We start from the raw sequence: 23,185 nt of genomic DNA, 5'->3' as shown, positions 1-23,185 counted from the left end.
CCGTCCGTCCACATAGCAACAGCTGCGGGTGCGCGCGCTCCTCGTCTTCCTTGGCAACGGGGGGAGATGGGCGCGGGCTGCCTGGCCGCTGACATGGCACATACCCACGTGGGGGATTGGACAGGAATCTCCTCGTCTTCCTTGGCAACGGGGGGAGATGGGCGCGCGCTGCCTGGCCGCTGACATGGCACATACCCACGTGGGGGATTGGCCAGGAATCGGGCGTGAGAAGGGCTAATGCGCCCGCTTAAAGGAGTACTGACACGAAATTTCAAAGCTGAGATCCGCTCTAGCAATCAAGTACAACGACAACACAAATAGGTGTCTGTGAATAAATGCATCTTTCTTTCTTTGTAGTTGTGTGTGTGTGTGTGTTATCTCTCTTTCGCGAACATTACCGAACCGCGCAAATTCAACTCCTGCATTCGCACTTTCACATTCTTACCCTCGGGGAAATGCGGGGGAAAAGCGAGTAGAGAATGCGCTTAAGAAGAAGCAGTCATGGATTTAGGATTGCCACAGTGGCACTTAACCTTGCAGCTATATTTACACCTGCTTATGTAGTTCGAAGTTTTCAGTGAAATTACGTAGTTTATATTCAGGTAATGAGAAGCAAAGAAGAAATTGCAGGAATTTCTCGGTGTGAATGGTTTCGTAATCCGTAACACACTCTGCAATATACCGAGCACCTTTAAATTCGTCGTCACTACTCTACAATAGTGCGTAGAGGGGAAGACATGTTTTTTTACTTGTCGTAAACTTAAGCAGTCGGGTATTGAAAAAGAAAGTGAATTTTTTTTGTAAAAAGCGGTACAGACTTATTATTACACAGGCGAGGGTCCTATATTCAACGGACTACGAAAGTACGACACGATCTAGGCCCTAAATGTATTTTAAACATTTATCTAACAATCCATGTCTTCTTATAAGGCGCTGTACACCGACAACCTTTAAAGTTGGCTTCACCAGTAGGCATAACTGCATTGCTTGGCAGATATTCATATTGAGAGGGAGGACAAGGAGGCTTGATAGACCGCGTTTATTCGATGAGTGACGGCCAGGCCAGAACGAACCAAGCACGCTCTGATGATGATCGACCGCGACAGCGGAACGAAAGACAACGTGACAAGTTGTGGCTGTGCGGTAATGATGATTAGCGTTCAGAGCAAATTTCGAACATAGGCTCACAATATCCCCCACCCTGCTGAAACGGCAGCCACGCCGCGATTTAGGGTGTATGGATAGCAAAACCGACTAAAAATTGGATTTTTTTATTACGGTCCCAAAATATTCTAACACTTCTTGAGAACGTCCCCACGAAGTGGCGTCGTCAAACGCGCACTAGAAGTCATTTAAAAATGGCGCCAAACACGCCCCAACTGGCCCGGCCTTGTTACTCCAAGTTTCGTGTGATGCACAGTAATATTTACATTTTTTTTTTCAAAACATGTAATAACGTTTATTTTTTTAATTACTTACAGATATAGCGCATAGTTAGATTAATTATTCTGTAGTTCGTTGTAAGCCACAATGGCACTGCGTTACTTAAAATAGCATTGCGCATGCATTGCGAAACGTTTGTTTGCCAGGTCGGTCGCCTATTATTCGGTTTGCGCAAGTGTAATTGCTGCCCTTTTCGACATATTAGAGCCATCTTTTAAGCCTGAAGTTCATTGTGCTAGTAGGATTGCCTAGCTTTTCTCAGAATCCAGGCAAGATCTGAAAATTTGAAAAAATGAAACAACAACTTTGAGGTCCGATTTCTAAAAAACACCATTTCCGCTAAGAAAAGGAACATTTTCTCTTTAACTATTTCCGTTTCTGAAACGGTTTTTGTGTGAGTTCTTTATCAATGCTGAATACACATTCTGAACGATAATAAGCATGTTCTCACCAAAATTTATTTTTTATTCATACTTTTTCTCTCATAAATCAATAAAATTTGTGTTTTAGCTACGTATATAACTGTTGAAAAATCAATGGTTATTGCCACCATTATTATTTTGGTTCAGAAGAAAGCCAGAGGCATTTACCCCACATAGAAAATGTTTCAATCCTGTGGCTTTAAAAACATTTCTGTAAATGTTCCTTAAGCTGAGAAAAAAATCCAAAAGCTCATAATTTTTATTTTCAAAACTGTTACGTATTTTTCAATAAAATTTTGCACACGGTTAGTAGACATCCATTACACATTTCCTTCAAACTTGCAAGACGATAGCTAAAAATGCAGTGAAGTTAGCGGAAGAACTAAGTGGACACCTACGTTCACTATCCATCCCCCCTTAAGGGGACGAAGAACTTCGAACAAACGAATGGAGTCGCGTAACGTGGACGATTTTGACTACGCGGTAGCGGCGGTGTGTGAACACCAAAAGAGGAGCAACGCGGTAAATCACCGGGAATGTCTTTTCGAGAATGGTGTACGGACCTATGAAATGAGGTAGAAACTGCTCGCATAGTCCTGGGGCACGTAAAGGGGTAGACAGACGAACTTCACCTCCTGGTTGGAAAAAAGCAGGCGGATCGGTCTCGTCATGGCGTAACTTGCGCTCTGCTTGGCAAGCTTCCGTTTTCATCCGCGACAAGTGACGACAATGTGCAAGCCGAGTCAGAAACTTTTCGTGAATGGTTGCGCCAGGAGGTACGGGTGCAGAAAAGATGGATGAATCAAGCACCGAGGGAGAAGGCCGGCCGTACACAAGGAATAATGGACAGAATTCAGTGGTTCTTTGAAGTGCCGTATTGTAAGCAAAGGTGGCAAACGGCAAAACGCTGTCTATTTGGTGTTGTCGGGGTTAATGTAAAAGGAAATCATGTCGGACAGTGTGCGGTCGAACCGCTCAGTTAGTCCATTAGTCTGGGGGCGATATCTCAATGTCGTCTTGTGAACAGTTTCCGTCGAACGTAGAACTTCTGCAAAAACTGCTGATACGAACGTTCGGCCCCAGTCACTGAGGAGCACCCGAGGCAACATTTGGCGCAAGAATATAGCTGTAAAAAAAACAGCAACCTCAGGAGTGCTAACGGTGTGAAGAGGGGCAGTTTCCGCATAGCGTGTTCGGTGTCTACTGCCGTGACGATATTTCGGTGTCCCACAGGAGTCATTGGTTGGGGCCCGTGGATATCGATGCCGACAACATCGAATTACGTTGAAGGACACCGAAAAGGCTTTAGTGGCCCTGGAGAGGGAGACGTTGAGCGTTTACGATGTTGACAGGGAGCACATGAAGCCACATATTTGGCGTGTTTTTTTTTTTTTTTTTTTTGACGAGGCCTAGTTTTTTTTGGCTTCTGCAGATCGTGATGCGGGAGTGCCAAAAATGTTTCGCAGTTCTGTGTTGAATAAGAACCAGGTGGTAACGTGGACCTCATGGTTCAAGAACCAATATTTGGCCACTTCAGTGAGGGAAAATGCCACGTTTCGCAGCTTCAGCCCAGCATCCCAACTGTTAAAAAAGGCGAAGTGGTTGTAACTGTCGACCCAGTCCTCTACGTCATCACCTCGGCTGGTGAGGGTTTATGAAGGAACAGGGGTGTCAGGACTGCAGGCAGGAGGATCGGTGGAGTAGCTGGGCATGGTTAGAGCAGACCGTCGCAAGCACCGTTCTAACAGGAGCTTCAGGGAGACGTTGATGGGAGAGGTATGGTGGACGAAACTTGACCTCCACTACTTGAGGGGCCGGACAAGGGGGCTTGATAGTCGGCGTTTATTCGGTGAGCGACGGCAAGGCCAGCACGAACCGAGCACGCTCTGATGATGATCGAAAGGAACGAAGATAAATGTGACCAGTTGCGGCTGTGCGTTGATGATGATTAGCGTGCAAAGCAAAGTTCGGGCAGATGCTCTCAATGAGGCTGCTTGATTTGTTCACGCCTGTATTGAGGAAGGAGAGGCCCGGAGGTTGTGCGCGAGGAATGGGAAGGGACGAGATGAGAAAGTGTTGAACGTTTCTGTCAAGTAATTGAATGTCCCTTTGAGGCTTTATTTTGCCTCCATGATGACATAGGGCTCTTCTCGGGGTGGGTAAAATATAGGCTCACTGATATCAATGCGGAAAGTTTTCAGGGCCTTCATTTTTAGCATTTTTGTAGGTGCGGAAGTGTGGAATAACAACAGTTAGAGGAGGTAAAACGAATTTCCTCTCTGAGCCCGTAAAGATGCGCTTAACAATTCAAAACCAAAAACAATAACACTGAACAGACCACACAGTTACGAGCTAGAATAGATCGCTTAGCTTAGAAAGCAAGGAGTGTACACCTGGACGTACCTGTGAAAAGGTGAATAACTGAGGAATATCTCAGTAATACTGTTCATCAAAATTATTTCTGTAGACTGATTATCCTGGTAATGCAAATGTTGCCGAATTGTTTTAGATGAGCTTAATAAACACGTCTGGCCAAACTAATCCTCACTGACGGATTTTAACACATTTGTACGGCCGTTCATATGAATTTATTCAGCACTAAAAGCGTAATTGTCGTGTGGAACGATGAACATTTGACGAACTGCGATGGTGCTAGCACTAAAATGGTGGCTTGGGATTAAAACGGCAACATAAACGTTTCAAACATTACAACATTGTGCCTATTTCTGAGAACTGGCTTTTGGAAAATCAAGTTTGTTCCTGCTCCTGCTTGGTCCTTAGAGGACTGCAGTATGTACTAAATAAAAAAAAAATAAAAAAGGTAACTTCAAAGGGAGAGCTTAAAACGATGACCAACGAAGACCGGAAAGAGAACATTCCAACTGAGGGGAGGCAATGCTTCAAATATCCTAGAATTTGCCGCGAAGGCACGTACTGGTGGTAACGGTTAAGCGCTGAACTTCTACTGCCCCGCGGACGTGGCTGAATGGCTCAGCGCTCGGACTCGGCATGGACCCGCCAGCCGAAGCAGTTTTTTGTACGGAGGGAAATAAACATGCCACCCGCGTGTTGACTGTTCGCACACTAGGTAAATATCCCCAGGTAGTCAAAATAATCCGTTGCCCTCTATAGCAGCCGGCCTCAGAGCCCTCGGCGAGTCTTCGGAGCCTGCCTTCCACCACTAATTATCAGATAATTCTTAGAGACACCTTACGATACAATTACATTGTTACAATTACCAGTAAATACGAGATATTGCCGTTGCAACTGCCATACGCTGATCATTGTAATGTATTAGAAAAACATTTAAACAGCGATAATTCGAGAGCTAAGGGAAAAGAAGAGAGGGGAGAGGGTCAGGGAACATATGTGTGTTAGGGACATATTAGAAGGAATTAAGAAGAAATGGGTGTGGGCAGGGCACGCAATACTAAGGTAAGATAACAGTTGGTCATTAAGGGTAACAGAGTGGATCCCTAGAGAAGACAAGCGTGGCAGGGGGCGGCGGAAAGTTAATTGGGCAGACGAGATCAAGGCATTTGCGGGGATAAAATGGTCGCGGTTAGCACAGGACTGGGTAAATTGGAGATCCATGGGAGAGGCCTTCTTCGGCCTGCAGTGGGCGTAGACAGACTGATGATTATTATTATGAAGAAGAAGATGATGATTATGGTGAATTCGCGAAGAACTAATTACGAAGGTAAAAAAAACTGTCCATGCAAGAGTTACAAAAATTGCCTTCCCTAGCACACAACAGTTTCAATGAACACATCCAAATCTGAAATAAAAACTAGTAAAGCCTCCTACAAAATTCGATTCTATGAAGTTATTCTGAGTTCACAACACTCGCCACCGAGGCTTATGTGGGATCGGCATAATACACGCCGAATTTTCCTGGTCGCATCTTTTGAACAAAGGTGCATTACAGTGTAGCTCTTTTTTTGAGGACCGCAGATTCAGGCAATACACATTTCGTGATGAAACATTGGGCTCAGGAGCACGAAACAGGGGGGTTTGAAAAAACAAACCACTGTTATGCAATCTTCGTCGAGCTAAGCGCCTGTTCCTGTTGTTCTAGTGTTAATTTTTGTAATAAATGTTACTAGGTATACGTTCTTCCTTCAGGAAAACATAATGTTGTTTGTTTTAAAACTTGTTCTGTCGCTGTTTTTAAAACGGCGCATGAGGGGCTTGAGCAGTGGTGGTGCCGTGGTGGCGTTTCTTTTACCATAACTACTAACCTCTCAACATGAACAATATGAACATCAGACCTTCAAAAGATCCGTTATAACGGTGAAACGTGGTATAGAACGTATGCAGTCACACCTGGCCACGTGGTGGCACCAGTAACCTTCCGTAGCTCTCATTTTGTGTAGCTGAACGCCACAGACCCCACGTTTTAAGCGATTTCTTTTCTGCTCTCGTAGCTTTAATAATGCGAAAGCAAGAACTGCGTCATTGCGCGAAATTGCGGATTCATGCGTTGATGTGAACTCAGTATCGCAAGAAAAACAACTGGCCGCGGAAATCTAAAAAAAAAAGCCAAGAAAAGGAAAGTACGTGAGCCTGGAATTCTAACCCATGTCTAACCGATGCCTTTCCTAACGAGCATCCCCTGCCTCATTTCCGAGCCTTGGCTTTCCCTGACAAAAGGTAAACCTTATCAATGTGCTGTGGTCTTCGACTTACAAACATGTGTTTTAAGCATGAATAGAAGGCTGCAAAAGTTATCCTAACACGCCAATTACAAAATTAAATGACGTGTCTACGCAAACAGCCAATACAGATTTCTTACAAGGACGAAAGAAACAAGCCCCAGCCTGAGTATACGCCAATACGTTTAGGAACAAAAGTCTAAAATAAATCCGAGGGTGAAAACCATCAGGGCAACGGTTATTACGGAAGCCTACAGGGAACTTTTGAACCTTCCAAGGGGAAAAAGCAGCAAAACCTGCTTAAACTTACAGCCTATATGTAGGAACCGGTTAGGCTTCTTAAAAGGTCGGCAATGCTCGCAGTGACCGAGTGCGATGCCCTAAGACACATTCGCCCCTTAAATGCCTTAAGGTAGCGAAAACCTTAAGGGCCCCATTCTGCGGAGAACCAACATTGTTGTAGTTGTTGTTCGGCACTGGAAATAGCCAGCGATGCAAATGGGAAATTAAAAAAAAAACACCTTTCGTTCATATCGTACTTGAACGTGGGACTCCAGAAAAGTGGCCAGATGCCTCACCACCACGTTATTTTTTCGCTTTGGCTTAAGCTAAACAAAAGTAATGGCCAACAGCCAAGCCTTGCGGCGGACGCGCCGCCGTTGGCGTCGTAAAACACGCCAGTTCTCCTGCGATCTTCTCGAGAGCCGCGCATCCCTTTGCAGCGAAAAACCGCCGATGAAGTATGTAACGATGCGGTGTTGCCATCGAAAAAAAGATTATTCGCAGGGTACCAATGCCATGATATCTGGCGGCCGTATTCCCCGCCGGCCGCCAGACGCGGAGCAGACGATCATTCCTGTCCACTTTTGCCGACGTAAAGCGGAAAGAAAAGCAGCCCTACCCGGAAAAAGGAAGCACGGAACAATCATCTGCTCTTCGTCTGCTGGGGAGCCACACTCACAGAGAAGAAAGGGAATAGAAAGCCGTGATTGGTTGCAGCATCAAAGTACGCTTGTCCACTAGGCGGCAAACTTCTTCCGGCCGGCGTGTACTTTGGGCAGGTGGCTGCTGAACGGGTGTTTTTATCAAAGCTCACTCACTCACTCACTCACTCACTCACTCACTCACTCACTCACTCACTCACTCACTCACTCACTCACTCACTCACTCACTCACTCACTCACTCACTCACTCACTCACTCACTCGCCATCTCTTAAGCTCTTTCAGACACTGCTCAGTGTTCCCAAGAGTAACTCTGAGGCGTGTTTTTCCCTTAATGAAGGTTGTAATTTAGTCCACGGCGTGCCCTGCGCAAAGTGACACGTGAGCGTGACGGCACGTAAGTAGTAGAGGGGTACCCGAGCCGTGCAGAATCTACAGATTCTAGGGAACGTGTGGCGGGTATTGGCAATGTGGTTCCTGAAGTATTTTGCACCAAAACAGGATAAGAAGAAATTCAGGGTAGTATTATTTACAGTACCGAACTAATAAAATATTGAAAGGGGGTTTATTGGCTGGTAGATGCAGACGGTCGCAGAGGTCCAGAACCACAGAGAGCGAGAGAGCCGACGAACGGTCACACCCAAAGCCGCGCAGACCGAGCTTCTTCTTCGTTCGCACGAGCGGCTGGTTGTCTGCTAGCAACGTGGCGATGACCGATGGCACATAGCCATTACAAGGGATTGTCCGCAGTTCCTAATTATTGCAGCGCGCTTTACCTCATTACAATATTTAAAATTACTTTCACCAAATTTTCGTCTTCATAGAACGTAATCAGACATGTGTGCACCGATTAACTTCGGTCCCTCCAAGATCGTTCAGATATCTAGTGAACTAGGCTTCCAAATGTTATTGAGAAACACTCAGCCTTCAAATAAAACATAAAGTTTCTATCTATTGCTGAAGTGTTCTTCCGTTATGTTAAAGGGCGTTTTAATGCAGGCTTGTCAGTGAATTATAAAACTTTAGAAACAGGCTTAGCACAAAAGAAAAGGCAAGACGCAACATTCCGCTGTCCCTTCTTGCCTTTCAACACGTTCTGCGAAAATTCCTTCCCCAAAAAAGTAAGTTGCTTGAAAGACTGGCATTGAATCACTGTTTTATTTGGCTGCTTCCGGCTGTAGATAACGCAGTTCTAATGGGGCCTCCGGATTTAGCACTGGCGTCGACATGTCGCCTAAGTGTTGAAGAATTACACATTCGTTAGTAGTGGCTAAGTGTTTGTTTCGGCATACGCAGTGCTTTCGTCAGCCACCGTGGCAACGCCCGCCAAACATCAATGTCCCGGTGGCCACTTCCCTTGCCTTACCGGAAGGGACTGTGTGCGGAGGGAGTTCATCTGCGACGGCCGCCGAGACTGCCCTGACGGATCGGATGAAGAGAGCTGCGGTAAGTGCATTTGTCAGAACATTCCAAAGGATTCTGCACTCAAGGAGAGCAGGGCTCAAGTAAAACAAAACAGTAATTGCCCATCCGAAACGTAAATAAAAAAAATGGGGGGGCCTGCACTAGTGTCGCAAGGCTGACGAAACGGCAAAGCTTCCCGTCCTCGGAGACCAGGCTGTTGCAGCTCACATGAAATTCCGAACTTGCCGCTCAATGCTTTGCATGACTAGCAGGCACGGATAGCTTCAAAAAGTCAGCACTCTTTTACGTCTCTCCCAAAGTGGACCGCGTTAGCACGCGCGAGAACTCGCGAAATCCGGATTCGCGAACTGGGCGTCTGTGGTGCGAACTCTTCGCCTGTGCTCCCCAGTTCATGCGTGAACGCACGTGAATTTGCAAAGGGAACAGCACGCCAGAGATTACGCCACGAATGCTGGGTAGAGTGTTCTCGAAGGTCGAGCTGGCCGACGCCGGGGGCTCCTCACGTGACGCATGCCCACTCGCCCGGTATTTTTTCTTGGTATTCTTTCGCGAGCTGCTCACTTGGCGCAAGACCACGCACAAGCCTGGACGCCGCCGCTGTACACGAGCACTTATACGATGTGTTGTGCAGAGATGTCACGGTTTGACGGGCGCGGGTGTGGCTCGGCGAAGCCATGCCTTGGCTAGCAATGTCAGCGCGGACATATGCACTGCTGCGTCAGCGGTTGCTATTCAACGCGAGGGGATGCCAGCTCTCCGAGAGGCTTATTGGTGCCACTCACGGATAACGCTCAGCTTAAAGGGACCCTGAAACACTTCCGATATGCGCTTTCATTCGTTTCTTCGGGTCTGGAACCACTGCGAAACCTTTAGTTGTCGCCTGCACGGAACGGCATTGTGTGATTTGCTCTTCGCACCACATACGCCTTCCATTTCTTCTTTGTTTTAGTGGCTTTTTTTAAAAGTTGCTGTCGAGAATCGTTCATTGCTGCAACTGAAGGAAAACCGGCCAGTAGCCGCTACAACTGCTCAATTCGCTGCAACCGCTCATACTCTTGTTGAGGAGGATCTGAAGTATAATAAGATGTGCTCTCACCCTCCCCTGCGATGCCGACATCCCGGCGGCGGTGACCAATTGCTCCAGACAGCCACTGCTGTCTGTTTTCACGGATGGTACTTGCCGGATAACCAAGCAGTGGGGCGCATGATCGAATGTGTTTGGCACTTTCTTCGAAAGTATTGTGGATATTTCTATCTTTTACGTTGTTTTTATTTCTACCAGGCACGCTCTTCATTCCTTATCGTTCACGTTAATTAATGCAAATAAAGGGGTACACTTCATTACACCTCCAAAATTATAATGTAAAAGAACGACGCTAAGCCAAAATGCGTTCGTTCTAGCGAAACATTGCTCATTACTCAAGGTGACCTACTTCCGTATTCTCTGCCATTGCGCTCTTTCTACATAACGAGCAACTGAATTAGGTGTCCTGAAGCGGCTTTAGGCTTAGACTCAGCGCCAATCATTTTTCCTGCTCCTCTCTTTATGGTTATTCCGTGTAATCTTTTTTTCTTATCTCTGACTGTTTTTATAAGACACTGCATGTTAATATGACCTCTCCTTTTCATTCTGCAGACAGTATTACGTATAAAATACTCTGGTTTATATTGCTGTTTTGAATGAACCCCAAGAGCACGTGATGTGCTGAGAGAAGATGCCTGTTATTGGTCATGCAAACATGTAAAAACTCCTCATCACGTGAGTGTCGGATGATGAAAAAAAAAATGATCCCAGCACAGTACACCTATAGCATAAAGTCTCTTCCCATTAGCCCTACACTATCATACAAATATCTCGGAGTGCATCTATCATCGTCGCTATCATGGTCAAACCATATTCAAATCATCTGTTCGGAGGCCTCACGCACCCTCGGATACCTGCGCCGTAACTTAAAATTAGCCTCACCAGACATTAAAAAGCTAGCTTATGAAACTTATGTCCGACCGAAATTAGAATATGCGTGCTCAATCTGGCACCCCTCACAAACATATCTTACTAATGATTTAGAACGGATTCAAAACCGCGCTGCCCGTTTTATTTGCTCCCAATACTCTAACGATATTAGCGTTACTGCACTAAAAGAATCATTGAACCTGCCGTCACTTGAATCTCGGCGCATCATTTCTCGGTTGTGTCTTCTGCATGCTTTCTATTATCATCCTAAATCGCGGCACGTCCTGCTTCAACCATCACACAGAACTTCATCCCGCATAAACCAAAGTCATCCTATCGCACCTATAAATGGACACACATCTGCAATGATTACCTCCTTCTTTCCCAATGGGATTACACTCTGGAATAAACTACCCGATAATTTAGTAACATGCATTAACCGCCAAGCCTTCCGCAATAAACTAAAAATTCACTTGTCACAATCTAACTAAATGTTCTACTCTCCTGCCAGTTTTTACAATAATTTTGAAGTACTGTTCAAAATGTTTTGTATTCCTCTGAATGTTTACCCCTGTAACTTTACGTTTACCTTGCACTTGGTAATGTTTACTGTATACTTTGCATTTTGTACCCTTTGTATTATTATTGTTCTCTGAATGTCTACCCTCGGTACCCTTTGAGTTTTTTTTTTTTGCGTTGTTTCCTATATTTTGTACGCCCCCCCCCCCCCCCTTATGTAATGCCTTCGGGTCTTTAAGGTGGAATAAATGAAATGAAATGAAATGAAATACGCCACTTCCCGCACTTATAATAGGGGACGCGGTTCGGTTAATCGCTGCCCTGGCTGTCTCACAAGCCACGTTAGTGAAGATAAGCATAATGGCCCACTACGTTAGTACCAGCGATTTTAATCTCATTAATCGCTCTACTCCCCACGCCCCTTATGAGTGATCATAATGACAGTGTGATTAGGGTGTCAAGAAATGCGAGTGTGCTTTTGAAAAAGAACGTTTGCCTTCGACTCGGTCATCCATGACGTTCTTGATAAAAACTGTCCAAAAAGAATCATGCAGACAAAATGAAAGGTACAGCAGACGGGTCATTTTATTACTATTTTATTTATTTATTTTACCCTCATGGCATGCAACCATTGTAGAGAGGAGGGGCTCATATAAAAGAGAAAAAAATGAAGCCAAAAGGCCGCCACAAGTCTTCAACGATTGCATACCAAAAATACAATATTGTTAAAAACGTGGTAAAAGAATTGCCCTGAACGCAGCCCTAAACGCAATCAGACTCAGAACAAAAGGAAAACAAACGGTAAATGCACTTCATTTACCGCAAAATAACAACATTTATTGCGCGCATTTTCCAGGAGGAAATTGGCAGCCAACAGATTGCCCTTCACACGGGTATTATTTGACCTGAAGAAGTTGTGTTCCTACTCCTCTGCTGTCTTGCGCTACCCCAGTCAACCTTTCCCAATACACATATTTCGCAAAAAACTATTAAACTGAATCTGATGACCTAGCAATTTTACGCTTGTTCTCGACGCGTAATGGTCGTAGATTTAGTTTTCCCATAACGTCCGTCTTTTTGTTAGAAGAACATTACGAACGATTATTACTCTTTTTTGGGTTGAGTGAATTCTTTTTATGTTTGTACTGTGTAGTGAAATTATATTTGTCCACCCCCTGCTGCCTTGATGTTGTGTTTGAAAAAGAGTAACTGGTAAATAAAACAAACGGTTTTAGCGCGGGAAGTCACACTCGGAAGCAGATCGGTTGATGCGTGTCTAGGCTCTATGACTCTATTTGACCATAAAGGCCCTTATTTACTGGACGTGAATAGCTAAATACCGACGAAACTTGTGCTACTGACAAATCTATTCCTGTAAATATTAATCAGGTATTGAATAACCAAAGCCGTACTCACGCCACCATGCCATCTGCTGTGCTGACTGAGTGAGGCGTGCGGCGGGGCAATAACGCACGCAGCAATGTGTGCCTATTCACCATATATTCCCGATACTAACAACGCTATAGCGACGGTGCTCATAGCTAAGACTATGCATCAACAGCCAATTTTTTTTTCGTTTTGATTCGTTGTCTGTCACGCCGTATATCCCATATTTGCTCTGTCGGAGTGCTCGCATGCCTATGATTCTTCGTCCTCAGCGACTCCTGCACAACGTTGCAGCACTGTGTCATGTTCTACGTTAGTTTCCCATCCAAATTGCTCCCTACAGCGAGAAAGTATGCGTCAACAGGCATTACGGACGGGAAGAACAAACAGTCCGGCCGAGTTTTCTGCAACATACGCACATATTTCCCAATCTCTCATCGGCTCGCGAGGAAGAAGAGACTTCTGGCTTCTCTTGTTTTAGTCTTCTCGTTGGTTATTCTCTCCGTGGCGGAAAACAACATACCGAATAAAAAAACAAGTGTGGAAGGAAACGTTTGTGTTGGCCCATGGCGCCGGACGACTCCCCCACTTCCCTTTATCTTTGCGACTAAACCGATCCCGCACTTGCTGAGTGAGTCTCTACCCTTGCAACAATGAGAGGCCGAGGCACGTCTTAGGTACGTCCATTCCCGGTGGGGGGAAGCAGTAATTGCCACACCCGAGTTACCGCTAGACCCGTTAGGCCGCTGCGTTTGGCCGCTGCTTGCCACTTTTAGAGTGTTGCTTAAGCGTGCGCCCTCTTATCAGTGGCACCACATGGCGGGATGTTCACGATTGTTTCGGAAATTTGTGTACCTCACACCACATCATACTACAACAGAAGGCGCCCCAAACCAAAGCCAGAATTCGCACGGGAGACGGTTTTTATTCTTTGGCTCTGTGCTCAGACTCAGAGTTGCGGGTAACGCTGGTAGCTGAGAAAATCGCCTTCTCAGGAGTGTGCTCAAACCAGCTGTTTACAGGTTGAATTTTTTATACTTTCACGAACATGCAGGTCGGTGAAAAATTACGTTGGAAGCTTCTGTGTTGATGCGGAGAATTGTGCATGCAAGTGCACGTGGTGTTGCCGAAAATTAAAGCTAATTATTTTAAGCGTTTTAACCATTAGGGAAGCACTGCTGTATCCTCTGTTTCTTCGTATGGTACATTCTGTAACAGCAACATTGCGTAAACTAATTCCATAAAATAGTTTCATCTTTTAGTCTCGCTTGGTGTTTATGTAACCTGGAGCCCCTTGAAGGTTATAAAAGCGGTTTATAGGCACAAAATAAAATTGTGAAGGCGAGCAAAATTTTTCTCATGACTAATGCACTTCTTTTTGGCCAAATTTTTCGTGAAAATTGTATGCTCGTAGGCATGGGGCTCTCACGACCTTAAAGTATAGTGTTTTATGTTTATTTGTTGTATCCTCAGAACAACCCCAACATTTTTTCAGTCTGTTTTACATAAGGCCTAGCTGGAGGACTACTAGGCAGGCCTTGAATTCAGCACAGAGGAATGAGGAGTACACATATTTACAACTGTGTAACGCACCTTTATGACATATTGGAAGCTTTACGGCTTGTGGAGAAGAACAAAACATTGAGGTGACAGTAAAAGAACGTGAGAAAAGACCGAAAGAAGTCAGATGGCATAAAAGGGAAACGCGCCTATCATGTAATATAGGGTTCTCTGAGGATATAATGTATACGATGTGCAATGGTTGGTGTTTAAGCTAGCATTCCTAATCCCAACTAACTTTACATTCAAAGATACTGCGTGTGCCTGAAATAACCCCCACAAAATTCGGCCAAGCGGGAACAGGCTTTTTCCGGTAAGCTGACGAATCAGAAAGAAAGCAGGTACAGGGGTTAGACACTATATTTTCCTTGACTCGTTTTCACGTCGCGGAAGACCGAAGTAGGGTAACTGTTAAAGAGAAGCGTAGAAAATTGAATAATTTAAAATGAGCAAGAAGAGGGCTCAGTTGCCTGTACCATGTAATCGTTTAAATTAAATGGCAGGAGGATACAATGTAATGACGAAGAAGGAAGCTGCATGTGTAAACGGCCGGGCTATCAGAGACCTTCACAACGCACATTTTCATTCATTCCTTTGATTAATTCGTTCATTTATTATACCCTTAAGGGCCCGGAGGCATTACATAAGGGGGGGGGGGGTTTGCAGGGTTTGCAGGAGTACTATTGAGCGAAACAAAAAAAAAACAAGAAGGTGAACGTGAAAGCCGGAAAATACAAAACAAATATTACCCTAAATAAAAATTACTCAAAACTGTACAAAGGTAACCGTGAAGTCAAGCGAACAGATTCCTAAAATACAAGAAGCAGTTGAAGCATCAATACGACCATCAAGCCAGAGCAGTACAATTATATCGTTAATACATCAGGTTAACGCCTTTTCAAGCTTATCTCTAAATTGTTTGTTATTGGTGCATGTGGCGATGTCGGCGGGTAAAGCGTTCCATAGAATAATAGCGTTAGCAAACAACGACCAAACAAATGCTGCGTTCCGCCGGTTATTGGGGATAATGGGCAGGTGTGATTTAATCGGGGTGATATTCTGTGAGGCATCCTTAGTAAGGTGTGCCTTGATTCTGGCCGATGAAAGAAATTATGGAGGAGCCATAGGCGAGCAATGACGCGGCGTGATTCAAGGGTCGGGAGGGAGAGAGACAGTTTAGGGCCAGTGACGCTGACATGATTGGAATATTGCGAGGTGATAAGGCGTGCAGCGCGGTTTTGAATGTATTAACGTTGTACAGTTAGGTATGCTTGGGATGGATGGCAGGTGGCCGATGCATATTCCAGTTTCAGCATTACGAATGTTAGATGGGCTACTCTTTTTATTTCTTCAGAAGCAAGTTTAAGGCTACGGCGAAGATACCCGAGAGTACGTGAGGCTTCCGAGCAAATGGTGTCAATATGCATTGCCCAAGAAAGCGACGACGTCATGTGCAACCAGAGGTATTTGTATGATAGGACTGAGCTGATCGGTATGTTGTTGACGTAATAGGTGTATTGAGATATGGCATGTTTCCGAGAAAATGAGAGTGATTTGCATTTTGTTGGGTTTAATGACATGTGCCATTTTATACACCATAATGGCATGCTGTCTAAGTTTGATTGCAGGAGAGAATGATTATCGGCTGCGGAAATGATTTGGTACAATGCGCAGTCATCTCAAAAGTGCTCTAATCTAACTAGGCAGGTCATTTTTGTATATCAAAAAGAGCAGAGGCGATAGGCTTGCACTCTGCGGGACTCCGGACGATACGCTGGTTAGACTAGACTTGTGCTCATTAGCATAGGTGAATTGCCTGCGTCCTTTTAGGAAGTGTTCGATCCATGATATATGGTTAGAAGGGAGGTTTAGTGACAATAGCTTAGCTACTATGTGGTCCAAGAAAATTGCGTCTACTTTATAGTTATTATCCGTTTCCTGCAGTATATCATGTATGAATTCGGCGAACTGGGTTTGACATGAAAACTGTTTATGAAAGCTATGTTGGTGCGGATAAAAAAAATAATTCTAGGTAGGTCATTAAGCTAGAGGTTAATATGTGTTCGAGTAGTTTGGAAGGTATACTGGCTAGGCAAATCGGGGGGTAGTTGGTTATTAGTGAGCGAATACCGGATTTAAATAGTCGTACTATCTGAGCAACCTTCCAATTATACGGAACGCAACCTGAGTGCAATGACTGTGTGAATATCAGATGTAGAATCAGGCTGGAATAATATCGGTGTTTTTTTAGAATTTTACTGTTAATGTGGTCGCAGCCTGATGATAATGATAGCTTAAGGTTACGGATCAGTCTCGATATTCCCTCCGGGTGAGATATGGATATCGGAAACGTGATGGATCAAGAGGAGCGTGGTAATGTGTGATGGTGTCGGAATAACATGTAAAAACGGAGGAAAAGTAGTTGTTAAGAACTGTTGCGCATTGATTGCTTTCAATCGGCTCCCCATTAGGGCTTGTGAGTTCAGGTTGCTCTGTCAGGGAATTAGGAGAGAGTATTCGCAAAAATTTGCTATGATTTGTTTTCAAAATTGACAGTAAATTGGAGGAAAAAATTTGTTCTCTGCTTGCGTTATTGCTTTAACGTATTGTTGAGCGCACGCGAGCTACTTTTCCCATGTGGCTGGCTTGCTACTGTGATTTGCTGATCTGTAAAGATGCTTTTTCCGGTTAAGATTTGAGGTGTCGGGTAAACCGTTTGTTGTTTGAGTCAGATGTCATGGTTAGCTTTGGAATGTATTTGTTTTGTAATCTAAGAAGCTCATTTTTGTACAGTTCCCATTTACGGTGCCGGTTAAATGTTAGTCCTTGAATTGTTCGTAGAAACAGCAAAGTTCATCATTGCTGGCTTCATAGCTTCCTCTTTTGAAATCAGTTATATAATTTTTGTTGGTAGTTTCAGCCCGACAATCATGCCACGCTTAAAACGGCATCGTGGTATGTTGTTAAGAGCAAGTCGAGTATGTTGTAACCTCTAGTCGGGCAGGTTATGCTAGATAAATTTGAAATCGAGAAATAAATGGACGAATTAGTTAGCTTCGTTAGATGGAGATCTGTTGAGAACTGAGAGCTGAGGCCAATTTATATGAGGGAAACTAAAGTCACCAGATAGGAAGATAGAAGCGTCGGGAAAAGATTTTGCAATTCAAGTTAGGGTTTGGCTGAATAGATCGCAAAAAGACTGGTCGCTGTCGGGTGGTCTGTAGCATACGCCGATAATGGTTTTTATTGCCTGAGAATAAATTAGTACCCATGTTAGTTCAAGTGAGTCATCGTCACATATGAGTGACGAAACGATTGTGCTTTGATATCAAGAAAAATGCCTCATCCCCCGCGTTCATTCGGTCACGGCGAAACAGGGTGAAGTTGTGATTTGACGGAAAGATTTCGCGGTCTAGAATGTCAGCATGTAGCCACGTTTCGGTTAGAAGGACTATGATGATTACCTGCGTGGCTAAAAAGGAAACAAATAATTCGAGAATGTTACACTACTCATTAGTTTATGGGGCGCTGGATGTATTAACAAGACTACTACTCCAAGATCAGGTATGTTTAAGACTTCAACGAGTTTCAGAGAAGCAGCCCTTCGGAGCCCCGGGGGATGCTACGGAAATCGTTCCGTTTAAAGTACTTGTGCTTTGAGGTCCCCATGGGAAGTTTCCTCGTCCTTTCTTGACGAAACCGTTTCTCGAATTCACGTCATTACAAAAATACTGCTTAAATGGCACGACAAATAATGTGTTGAGGAACTATGTGTGAAAACACTGGTTTCGATCAAGGCGGCGTGTTTAGTACATAGCTTCGTTTTCACTAACTTGAGTTGTGACACCTCGAGATAAATCGAGTAAAGAGAATCCATGTTTACCACACATTCGATTACACAAAACATTTAACGCCTTGTGAGGACGGCTGTGTGAAAACATACGTCCCGAATGACCATGGCATCGAACGTAGAGCTCTTACTAACAGCACTCCAAGAGTTCTCAGGTGGGATGTGACCGCGAGAAATTGGCTTTATTACATTACTGGTAGCGTTTGACTTCAAATACATCTGCAAAAATTTGGCACTTAACTCGCCTACAATATATAATCTAACTTAATTCATTATTAGCTGATAGAAGGACAGTCAATTTCACGCTATGTGTATTCTACGCCACTATGTTCAAAAAAGCGCACCCACCGTAGCCGTATAAGTCGAACTGGAACATGGCCTGGCCCTCCCGCTTCTTGGTTGCTGATAGCTATTACATTAAATAAGTGCTCATAGTAGCGCATTGCCGCTGATTGGGGTAGTTGCTGTTGAATTCTTAATTATGCAAGGTGTCACGGAGGAGGTGCCTGAGAGAGGCAAAGAAAACCTAAGAACCAAGTTTTTCAGAGTTTATATTGAGCACTTCATGGTCGGTATAAAACAGGTCACCCTCCCTTCCTAAGAGGAAAAGGCACCGTTTTTTGTTACCCTATGATGAAGTGACATCCTTTGCGACAAACGACCATCACAGGCGTAGTTCTCCCTGCAATGCAGGGAACTCTGCATAATATCTTTGCTACTTCTCCTCCTTAGGAGGAGCCGCGGTGGTGTCGTCCATCACTTAAACCTGACATGCTCTGGGAGTCACTTAAACAAGAGTTGGCATGGAGTATAATTTTTTACCGCACTCATTTTTAGGCTTTCTCGCTTTCGCGATACATCAAAAAGGTCATCGTTCTCGGTGCTGATGAAGCTTCAGTGTTTCGCGGGTCGGACAACTTTATTCGGCCCGGTGGCTTAACAACAGCGCTTCCATCACATGAATAAATAAACAAGCACACTATCTGCTCTTTTCATTGCTTAGAAGAATAATTAACAAGTAGACGTTTGTGCATCAGGACTGGACGAAAACGGTATCACCATACCATCTTCCAAGCAATCTCGCTTCATTCCAGGCAGCCTTCTTTGTACGTATCTGAGCGGCGATAGACCGGCCTTTGTGGTCAGAAACTATAACACGCCATTTGAAACATTTTACGACCGAGCTCCATTATAATACCTAATCCAGCTACTTTAATTATGAAAGTACGCATTAACCTGGGGCTATCTCGACACTCTAAGTGAAACAACGTTCAACGTGAGCCTTTTTTATGCGAAAGCAGTAGTTAATTACGCAAGTAGAAACCCTGGTGTGTGTCCTGAAACAAAGTGGATGCCGGATAGGGGAAAATGGGCAACTGTCCAAAAAACAAAAGCATGCAAGTGAGTGCTCTAAATTACGAGACGTTTCCCCGGAACCCAAATATATAAGTAACTCATTGAAGTGACGTCGGAACTACCTATTTTGTCCCTGGAGGAGCTAAAATTATGCTACCATAAGCATCATTATGATCATCATCATCAATTGCGTTTTTTGTTGTTGGTTTCCGGTTTTTTGTTATTCCGGTTATTTTTAATATCACAATTTTTCCATGAATAATTCTACAGGGTCTGTACACTGGCGCCACAGTGACTAGTACACATAAATAATAACAATCGACCAACCAACATAGAACCAAATCTAACAGTAAAGTTAGGTTCGTTGAAAAAGGTGGTTGGTGTCACCGTGGCGTCGTGTGAGGACCAGATGGCGAGACGGGGCAAGTAGATGATGAAGAACAAGAAGTCTATTCACACTTATTTAAACAGACGATGAAGCATAACACAGGACAAAGGAAAACCGGAATAAAATAAAAGGCGCCGCAGTGCACAAGGGGGTATCGCGGCACGATCCCTGTTGGGGGTACGGAGGCCAAAAAGGTGCCAAACCGCCGCACGGTTGGCTGGAAAGGTGCGTGGGGTTCTGGCGCCCAGAAACCGCCACGGGAGCGAGTCTTCGTGCGACCGCTCGCAGTCGCATCTCTCGACAAACTCATTGAAGGATGCGCGAGCAGGGCGCAAGTAAAGCGCCTGCCCAGAGCAGCACACCTGCCAATTAGCGTTTTTACCTCCGCTCCCCCCCTGTCCGTCCCCGAAGGTGAGGAGGACAGGAAAGCCTTCCCAGATGCGACATAAAAAGCCGCCGCCGAGGCCCATACAAAGGGTTGCGACTCGCTGCGTCTGCGGAGGCCGCCCATCGCTTCCGCCCAAGGAGGGGGACACAACAAGGCCACGAGAAGGGAGGGGGTCATCGTCCCGACGGGGTTCATCAGCGGTGTCATCATTACACTAAACCAATCAAATATTTACTGAGAATCACAGATGCTGGAGAGCACAGTAACAAGGCCAGTTAGTGACTACACGAGGCAACGCTACCACGCGCGATTCTATACCTTTGTTATTCTTAAAGCTAAAAAGCAGTGTAGACGTAAATAAATAGAACAATAAAAAAACTTCTCAAAAGCAAGATATACTTCCAGCTCATTTATATACATGCCTCCTAACTCCGAACATAATACGGGATTGATTATGGCGTGTAACGCTCAAAAACTGGCAGGTTGTAAGGTGCGCCCTGGTGGAGGGCTCCGGATTAATTTTAACCACCTGGGGATCTTTAATGTGTGCCGAAATCTGGAACAGACAGGTGCTCTCATTTTTCGCCTCCATCTCCGCGGCTTGCGATCGAATGCGCCTTCTCGCGCCCAGGGGTAGAACGCCTTAGCCACTAGGCTACCACGGCGGGTAAGCATAATACAGGACCTGCATATTCATGCTACCGAATGGAGGCTTACACGATATACGATAACAAAGCAAGTTAGTTTATACCCAGATCAGTTGCAACGAGAAGTTACGCTATGCGTTACTATGTACATATAGATTGAACCATGTGCCTTACATTGTAGTGCACGTGTATGCACTACGAATCATTTGTTTGAATTTTGCTCGGAGTATTTCTGATTGTGTGGTGTGCCATTGTATTAGAAAAATTCAGAGCCCTTCCACCCCGTGAAGAGGGGTGACCAGCAAAGCTACGGTGCCGAGCCTCCACGTGAGGTTTATCTGGGCGCACGACTCCGGGTATCGGAGAACAGTTTTGGCGCGGGCTTGTTACGACAACGAAAAAGGCATAATTTCGTGGCCCTTACTAGTTGTCTGCAAACACTAATTCATACAGTCTGCGCCCCCCTGCCCTCGAAAAAGGAAGAAATTCGGTCGGCACCAGAATTCCGGGACGCTCGCCGCCGAGTCTGTACACAAAGCAGCCGCGTCGGCGGATTGCCTCAAAAGCGCGTCATCCTTATTTCATATTTGCCGCGCTTTCGAGGCGCTTTTTCAAAGAAAGTGGTACGAGTTGTGCCGCGCCTCCGCCAGATGGCGCTACGGGTCCCGCGACCGAGAGAAGACGCAGTGAAACATCCCCCTCGCGAGGGGCACGATCAAATGCAGAGCATTTCCGGGGGCGCACGACGTTAAGTAGTTTGCGTTACGTTAATGTTGTTGCACTTGTGGCAACTGCAGACGAGAGAGCGCTCGTCAGCAGTAATTTAAATGAGTCAACGATATAAGGCGCGTTCGTAGCGTCCATTCTGTGTCGGCTTTGTGGCGCAGTGGGTAGGGCACCATGTACATTGCGTTCCGCCCGCAGGGTCGAGGGATCGAAACCGGGCGCCGGATAGTATTTTTTTTTATATAGTAGGGAGGGGTGCGGTGCGGACTACGGACGTCAACGCGGGTGACATCGTGAGTTACTGAAATGCTCTGCATTTAAAATTGTACCAGTATGATACGGATGCAAAGGCCTCTCCCATATATCTCCCATTATCTCGGTCCTGTGCTAGCTGCGACCAATTTATTCCGGCAGACTTCCTGTTCTTATCTGCCCATCTTACTTTCGGCCACCTCCTGCCACGCTTGATTTCTCTAGGGATCCACTCTTACCCTTAATGAACAACGGATATCTTGCCTTCCCATTACATGTCCTTTCCATACCACATTCTTCTTTCTAATTTCCACTAATATCTCCTATATTTGGTAATATATAGCCACATTGCCGACATCTATGCTAACCGCTGGTTATAGCGTAAGTAATTACGCGACTGTTGCAACCTGTTTTGGGAACCACGGCTCCCTAAAAAGGTGAGCTTGCTGGCGTCAAGGTATATTGGCCATACTTTTTAGTGGACCTGGCCAGTATAATGATAGTATGAGCCCGATAAAACGGGCAAAGCCAATACACCATCCATCCTTTGATTGATACCAGAGGCATCGAATATTTGAGACGGGAGATTAACTTGTAGAAAGCTTCATACGAAGGCGTGTCAACTATATATCTTCTTGGAACGGGTAACGTCTCAATCAGTATTTTTCAGAATTGGGAGCATCTATTAAAGTGAAAAATATTGTCTACTTAGTTACCAGCGCCACCAGGATTTCGACTGTCTCATGGTTAAAAATTTGGCCTCATTCAAATAAACGTCACTTTCCCGGACATCCTCAGGCTCAGCAGAAGACTTTAGGTGGCCTTTACTAGTGGCACCATGCTACCCCATCTGTAAAAGAGGGGAAGACATCGCACACCCTGTAACCCCTGTTCCCGCGCCCCTTCTTATTGAGTTGAAACGGAAATTCGGCTGGGATTCGACTCAGGGGCTAAAGAAATTAAATAACTCAAGCGTAGAACACCTAGTATACTACAGGTAGTTGCTTCTATCTGAAAAAAATTCACCCCACCTCCCCGAAGGGAATCGTGAGGAAATGCGAATGCATTTCTTTTGCGCGAGAGTGCGCGGAATTTATAATTAATGAGGAGACGTTGAAGCCACTACAGTGACGTCACCTCCAGCGAGAGGTGTAATGCTCGAACTGGATTGTATTACACTTCTTGCTCGAGGTACCGTTGCCGGCAGACATTCCATTAATATATACTTGCGACCGAGCGAACGGGAGAGTGGGGCGAGCGTCGAGAGGAGA

The 23,185-nt window shown here is 45.1% G+C and overlaps 1 protein-coding gene across 3 annotated transcripts in view; it reads left to right on the top strand.

Annotated features, from left to right (window-relative positions):
• LOC144153602 (uncharacterized) overlaps positions 1 to 23,185 on the top strand; it is a 259,014-nt gene that overhangs the window by 115,110 nt on the left and 120,719 nt on the right. For all 3 annotated transcript variants that reach the window (XM_077685248.1, XM_077685246.1, XM_077685247.1), the window contains one exon: positions 8,760 to 8,909. In XM_077685248.1, the coding sequence (XP_077541374.1) occupies positions 8,760 to 8,909 (150 nt within the window). The remainder of the gene's footprint in view (positions 1 to 8,759; positions 8,910 to 23,185) is intronic.

The sequence above is a fragment of the Haemaphysalis longicornis genome, unplaced genomic scaffold, assembly GCF_048455015.1.
Source record: "Haemaphysalis longicornis isolate Haplotype H1 unplaced genomic scaffold, Haemaphysalis longicornis Haplotype H1 scaffold_9, whole genome shotgun sequence".
Classification (NCBI taxonomy): domain Eukaryota; kingdom Metazoa; phylum Arthropoda; class Arachnida; order Ixodida; family Ixodidae; genus Haemaphysalis; species Haemaphysalis longicornis.
The sequence above is the reverse complement of the archived record's forward strand: the minus strand, read 5'-3'. Positions and strand labels throughout refer to the sequence as shown.